Source organism: Suncus etruscus, chromosome 12 (genome assembly GCF_024139225.1).
Source record: "Suncus etruscus isolate mSunEtr1 chromosome 12, mSunEtr1.pri.cur, whole genome shotgun sequence".
Lineage (NCBI taxonomy): Eukaryota > Metazoa > Chordata > Mammalia > Eulipotyphla > Soricidae > Suncus > Suncus etruscus.
The window spans coordinates 41,518,291-41,525,790 of NC_064859.1; the positions used below are offsets into that span (position 1 = coordinate 41,518,291).

A 7,500-nucleotide genomic window follows, 5' to 3' on the forward strand; every position below is an offset into this window, starting at 1 on the left:
ATGAGTGCTGCCGGGAGTGACAAAAAAAAAAAAAAAGGACAGAAAATTGGCCTCTCCAGGAAATTCCATATTCTCTGGAAGGAATAGGAGGTTTAAGTTCCTGTTTGCTGAGTACTAAGTCTATGGTATTTCATGGCCCAGAAAATCAAAGAGCTATAATCCGACCTCATGTGGGCCCGTTTTCACCATCTTTGTGGGGCCATGACCTACACAAACAGTGGAATGCAGAATTTCACATCCCATTAGCACCAGAAGCACCCAAACCTTTCCTTCACTAAAAAACTCAAAATTTTTCTTAGGGGCCACTGCCATAAAAACTACAGCAAAGGGCACCCAAACAGAGACAATCCCTCTCTTCTCTTCCATTTCTTCCTCTTACCATTCCCTTCCACCTCTACTTTCCTCCTTTACGTTCATTTTGTTGTTGTTGTTGTATGCACCTGGAGCCTCAAATATGGAAGGCAAGTATCCTATCACCCAATTGTCCAAATTTTATTCTATTTTGGTGGGGGTCCACAACTGGGGAGTTCTGGGGATACTTCTGGCTCTGCACTAAGAAATATCTCCTGGAAGGCATGGGGGACCATATGGAATGATGGGATTCAAACCACTGTCTCTAAGACAAACGTGCTATCTACTACCACTATCCCTACCACTGTGCTATCTCTCTGGCCCCTACTTTTTTTTTTTTTTTTTTAGTATGGGTCATACCTGTTAGTTCTCAGGACTTATTACTAGATCCATGCTCAGGAATCACTCCTGGTGGGACTTGGGGGACCATTAAAGTGCCAGGGATCAAACTCAGGCTAATTGCATACAAGTCATGTACCTTACCCATTGTACTGTTTCTTCAGCCCTCTTCCTTCACCCTAACCCTTTTTGGGACATACCATACAGTTCTTAGAGCTTACTCTGGGTTCTGTACTCAGGGATCATTCCTGGCAGGGTTTTGGAGGGCATATGTGGTACATGAGACTGAAGAAGAATTAGCTGCATGCAAGGTAACTTTCGTACCCCTAGTACTATTTCTCTGGCCTACCATAGTCTTTCTTTGGGGGGCACATCTGATGGTGTTCAGGGGTTACTCCTGTCTCTGAAAAATCACTTCTTGTGGGCTCAGAGGACCACATGGGATGCTGGAAAACCCAGGTTGGTCAGGCAGTGCCCTATCCCCTGTGTTATCGCTCTGGCCCCTACCTTTCTGTCTTAATTGAAGCTTTGTTCCGAAGGATGACTTGTAGGAAAGAGTCCTTTTGCAAGGGGTCGTTCCCAAGGTGCCAGACAATTGTCTGTGGAAAACAAAGAGAGGTTAGTGTCCTTCTCTTAGACTCTTCTCTCTTGTCCATCTAGGAAATTAGGAGAGGTGTGTGGAATGGGAAGGTACTATTTTCTTCAGCAGAGTAAAACATCCCTTGTCTAATTTCCTAAGAGAATGAGTTTTGCTATTCTCACAGGTACCTGGGCTTTGTGGCTGTAAATGCTGTATCATATTAGTAGAGAAGAGTTTTGGAGACCAAGGGTGTTTGGGGTATGAATTGATGGGAGACAGAAGAGATCCTGCATAGGCAGCCCTTATTTACTTGAGACTTCTGGGTGTAACAGTTTGACAAAGTAAAACATGATAGGCCATGCTTGAGGCCATTCTTAGGGTGAAAAAAGGGCCCAGACAGTTCTGGACAGATGAAACTTGCAATGCTTGGTCAGCTAAGTAGCTCACTCTAAGTTAATCTATTGAAGAAGCCGTTGAGGATATGTGTCCTCCTGTTCCTAGCAGCTGAACCATGCCCAGACTGGGGTGATCACTGACTTACCTCATTCCATACGGGGTTGTTCCCTTCTGCTTCTGAGGTTCTCTTCTTGACATCTGCAAAGACACCAAGGAGTCAGTGTTGCTATAGAAAATGCTTCCAAGTCTAGATGCAGCAGAGAGCAGTAAGACTCACTAGAGACTTCAAGTCTGTAAGGTATATGTGATATGACACTGAATCTTTCTAGTTTCCAAGTGTCTTGCCTTTTATTAAGGTGCCTTTGCCCACTCTGACTGGCTATATTCTATACCCATTTCATTTTCTTCTTCATCATCCTGCTAGTGCCTAGCTTTCCTGCTGCCAGGCGGGACCATGTGATTGACCAATGTGGTTTGGGGTGACGCTTACTGCTGACATCAGGCCTGGCTTCTAACAGTTCCTGTGAGCTAGCTCTTCCTTCCTTCCTTCCTTCCTTCCTTCCTTCCTTCCTTCCTTCCTTCCTTCCTTCCTTCCTTCCTTCCTTCCTTCCTTCCTTCCTCCCTTCCTCCCTCCTTCCCTCCTTCCTTCCTTCCTTCCTTCCTTCCTTCCTTCCTTCTTCCCATCTTCCCTCCCTCCCTTCCTTCCTTCCTCCCTTCCTTCCTCCCTCCCTTCCTTCCTTCCCTCTTTCCCTCTCTCCCTCCCTCCCTTCCTCCCTCCCTCCCTCCCCCCATATGGGTGACCATATGGGTTGCTGGGGGGATCAAATCTGGGTTGGCTGTATGCAAAGCAAGCACACCTACCCTCTATACTACTTCTCTGGCCCTCCCATGAGAGCCTTCACTCTACTTTTTCCCATTGCCAATGTCTACCCCACACAACTGGCAGGGTGTGCTTGTGTGATACTGGTGCCACAAGTAGCAGAAACTGGGCAGAAGAGCCCATCAGAAGGGCTGCCAGGGTGACTTTGATGTGAGCAAGAGGAAAATTTGTATTAAGGCACTGAGAATTTGTCTTGTCAGTGCAAAGACATCCTAAAATATCTTTAGCAGCTCATTCATCTTCATCCAGGGAGTCTTTGACTTTCATAAAGACCTTAACAAAGTATCAGTCTAGACTCTAGAGCCCTGCTAAGAATCTCTAAGTTGCTTTGAGATTCTTCCTAAGGAAATAATGATAGCTCAAAAGTGAGAGAAAGAGAGAGTTGGGTAGTGGGAAGGAGTATTAGGAAATGGACAGTTTGTGGGGGAAATAACTGGGAAGAATATGTGGAGAAGTAAAAAATAAGAGTAGGAGTTTGTAGGCAACTCTGTGAAATGTCTAAGGCATCTGCATGAGAGCTATTTCTAGAAGCGATGTTATGTCCATAATGAGGTGGGTAAAAGGACCTGAAATTGGTAGAGGTGTTCTATGGATCCCTATAAAAAATTAATCAGAGCAGAGACATATGGTATACCCACAATGTTTTCTTGAAAAGGAAAAAGCTGAGGCATAAATACATATAGTTCATGAGTCTAGTCTTTTATGTCAGATGCTCAGGAGGATTTTCACAGAATAAAAGACATGTAAGGAGTGTCATTTGCTATTCATATCATTCATATAATTTTCTTTTGTTTTTGTGCCACACCCGATGACACTCAGGGGTACTCCTGGCTATGCACTCAGAAATCACTCCTGGCTTGGGGGACCATATGGGAGATCAAACGGGGTATCGAACCGCGGTCTGTCCTAGGTTAGTTGCGTGCAAAGCAAATGCCTTACCGCTTGTGCCACTGCTCCAGCCCCCATATCTGTTTATTTTTGAGTTAGTATTTTATTTATTTGGATTTTGGGCCTGACCTGGTTTCACTCAGGGGTTACTCCTGGCTATGTGCTCAGAAATCGCTCCTGGCTTGGGAGACCATATTGGACACGGGTGTGTGTGTGTGTGTGTGTTCAAATTGCAGTCTGTCCTATGTTAGCACATGCAAAGCAAAAGACCTACTGCTTGTGCCACCACTCTGGCCTTTGTTTTATTTGTTTTTTTAAAAACTGTATTTATTGATCGATTGATTGATTGATTGGGTTTATGGGCCACACCCAGTGGTGCTCAGGGGTGCTCTGGATCTGCACTCAGAAATTGCCCCTGGCAGGTTGGGGAACCATATGGGATGCGGGGAATCAAACCAGGCTCCTCCTAGGTCAACTGCATACATGGCATATGCCCAACCAATGTGCTCTACCAATGTGCTATCTTTCTGGCTCCTGAGTTAGTAATTTAGGTTACACCTGGCAATCTCAGGGTCTATTTTCAGCATCTTTCTGGTCTTACTGTTCTCTTACTCTCCCTGCCTCTGCCCATAGCCTCATTATTCTCCTTCCCTTGCTTCTTGGGAAGCAGAATTTTCCTTCACCTTCCTCTTCCTTTTATCCTTTGATTTACTCATATTTCTTTTCCCTCTTCTCCTTTTGCTCTCAGTTCTAACAAATAAAGTGAAGGTAAACAGATATATATATTTAAAACAGATCTATTATATATTTAATCCTTTATACTCTATCATAAATTTTCTCATTATTACTTTTCCTGGACATTTTTCTGTTTTTACCAATAAAGTGGGGAGGCTGGAGAGTATAGCAGGTTGGTTGCTTGCCTTGCATGTTGCCAACCTGGGTTCAAGTCCTGGAACCTCATATAGTCCCCCAAGTCCCAGCAGGAGTGATCCCTGAGCACTACCAAGCATGGACTCAGAACAAAACAAAAGCAATCAGGAAGATAGTTCAGTGGACTGGACACAATCCCTAGGGTTCACTCTGTCACCTGACTCTCACCTCTGAAATAGAAGGTCACACAGGGCCTTGGCATGGGAGTTAGAGGTGGGTCAATTTTGGCAGACTCCACCACCAGCCGCAGCATCTTCACTCCCTACTTCTTCTGCCCTCTGGAGGGCAATTTTCTTTTGGACCAGTTAATCCAAATCCTGGTAAGGAGGCAAGTAAGCCTGTTGCCTAGAAGTCTGGGTGTTGTCACAAAGCTGAATGGTTCTTGGTTCTGGAAAGGAACCAGGGGGATATGAGGAGGACAATGTCAGGAGTATGAAGTAAATGATTTATACTTGAGCTGGTTAAACCTGAAGGAACATGTTTCTTTGGGTGCTTTTCATTTTCTCTCTTTTATTTTGTTGTCCTAACTTAAGATAAGAGTTTAATTTAAGAGTAATAATGTTTTCTCTGTAGAATTAGTTGACCACATCACTGTTCAGATGAAGCCAGTTGACCTAAGAAAGGCACAAGGAAATAGCAGGGTTGATTTCAATGACCTTTCAGAAGTAGGCATCGTGCAATCAATGTGAACGCAAACCATTTGGTTTTTTTTCTTAAGGGACTCCTTTTCTTTTTCTGTGAAGTAAGATAACTTTTATTGAATGAAACTTATTTAGAAAGATGAGAGAGGAGAGAGAGAACATACGTATTTATGGACTTCTTCAGAGTGAAAATAAAACCCAAGCAAGGGGGCCTGAGAGGTGGCGCTAGAGGTAAGGTGCAAGCACTAGCCAAGAATCAGGACTGCGGTTCCATCACCCGGCGTCCCATATGGTCCCCGCAAGCCAGGGGCAATTTCTGAGCTCTTAGCCAGGAGTAATCCCTGAGCATCAAATGGGTGTAGCCCGAAAAACCACTTTCGGCCTCCCAGCTCTTGAGGCACCTCTTTCCTTCCTGGGAGCCGGGAGTTAATGCCAGCATGGGGTTTGGCAGGCCTCCGCCATGGGTTCTGAGAGTTGCTCGGTTGCACTAAAGCTATCACTGGTAAATTTCTTACCAGTCTATATGTTCAAAACCGCGCGGGGGTTTATACTTTAATAGTATAAAATAATAATAATAATAATAATAATCCTTGAATTATGTTTTTGTGTATGCAGAATGTCCATTTTGTACTCTGCCCTTTTGCACACCCCTACAAAAGTTCATTTTTCTCTTTAAGTCTATCACCCCCTACCATCATTACTCCACATTTACCCTTTTTAACTTTAGTACTGCAGAGTCCTAATCACAGTCCAAAGTGGTGCACTGGAGTTAACACCCCCCCAACTTTTTCAAAAGGCATAAAATGGACACGTATGTCTTTTCAACATTTTATGTGTGTTTTCTTTGACAGCTATAGCTCTTGCTGAATTTTTTCTTATACAGTGACGATTTTCCCCATTTTTTTTATCTTCTCTTTGTGAACTTTTCAATAGAAAATTTGTTTAAAAGAGTCCCTCAGTTTAATGCTTATGTTTGAACCAAGTCACGGGTATTGTTGGATGTATTCTTACACCCCCATATGCACCGATAATGCCACGTGGCTTTATTTCTTGTTTGCATAGGCACATTAAAACGGGAAAATACTATACATACAAATAAGTTCTTATCTAATAGAAATGGGAGCACACAAATCTTGTAGTGCAATGGGACCTTACACCCTGAACATTGACATAATGACCTGGCACAGGCCTCAGAAGAATGGGCATTCTCCATTCACCCCTGATCTAGGAAAGCCATCTATGAAATATCCAAGGTTGTCTATAACATCACCTGGAAGCAATCCTCTACCAGGGAAGACCGTACCGTTGCTCTGACATCGACCTACTCAAAAGAGACTTCCCTTAACACTGAGAAGACTTAACATCAACAATGACCAGCTTATTGGATAGGGCTTTCTGCATTGCCCTTTAATTGTGAGGTGAAACTAGAGGATGCTCCACACCAGCCTGACTTTAATGTAGGATATGCAGATTCCAGGATCTTTAATACAGAAACCTGATGCCAACAATAGAGACTGCGTGAAAAATAAAACTGTACTGACACTACAGACAATGACTTGGATTGAACAAACTAGTTTGCCTGGAACCTAGAGTTGGTCTTATGCCAGGAAACTTCAGGGGTAGGGTCTCCTTGTATTTAGGCCAAGGCTTTTCCTTTCCATGTCCCCCATATTTTGGTGGGCTTATGCAAACAATATTTGCCACTCTAACATCATTTACTGTGCTCCTTTGACTCTAAACCTTAAAAAAAAACTTAAATTTTTGATGTTAATGAAAATGTAAAAAAATATTATGCCTTCAATATTTAAGAAGTCACATAAATTTCATGGCTTTAGATTGCTTTGTGTACTGCTAAGAAATGTTATAATGTACTACAATCTGGAGACTTGTGGACAAAGTAATTGTACATGGGTTCTGTTTTATCTTTCTTAATGTTCTTTGACTGTAAGTTCAAAATTTAGGCGTCAGCAAGGAGATTTCTTCTGAGAACTCTGTATATGAGTGACTGTCCTTTCCCTGTAATTTTACCTTATCTTTCTTTGCATCATTGTCATCATAATTAAAAATAAAAAATTAAAAAAAAACATGCAAGATACATGTTTAAGGGAGAACATGGATTGAAGAGCAAGCCAAGAACCTTTTTGCTTAAGACATCTAAGTGCAGATCTCTCTCTCTCTTTAGCAATGGGAAATTTGTCTTCTAATTGATGTGCTCATTGATGTGCTCCTAGGTTTTTTGTTTGTTTGTTTGTTTGTTTTTTGGGGGGGTCGTCACACCAAGGTGCTCAGGGCTTACTACTGGCTCTGTGCTCAGAATTGCCCTGGCAGGCTCAGGGGACCTGTCCTGGGTTGGCTGTGTGCAAGGCAAATGCCCTACCACTGTGCTATCTCTCCGGCCCAGTTTTTTCTTTTTTTTTTAAAGAAGAACTTGGGCCGGAGTGGTGACACTAGAGGTAAGGCGTCTGCTTTGCAAGCGCTACCCAAGAATGGATCGG

The 7,500-nt window shown here is 43.1% G+C and overlaps 1 protein-coding gene across 1 annotated transcript in view; it reads right to left on the reverse strand.

Moving 5' to 3' along the window:
- FER1L5 (fer-1 like family member 5) overlaps positions 1-4,617 on the reverse strand; it is a 72,435-nt gene extending 67,818 nt beyond the window's left edge. Inside the window, exons 1-3 of the mRNA XM_049784594.1 lie at positions 4,533-4,617; positions 1,812-1,864; positions 1,198-1,289 (exon numbers count right to left, since the gene is read on the reverse strand). Coding sequence (XP_049640551.1) covers positions 1,198-1,289; positions 1,812-1,864; positions 4,533-4,617 — 230 coding nt within the window. The remainder of the gene's footprint in view (positions 1-1,197; positions 1,290-1,811; positions 1,865-4,532) is intronic.
- Between the last annotated feature and the right edge of the window lie 2,883 nt (positions 4,618-7,500).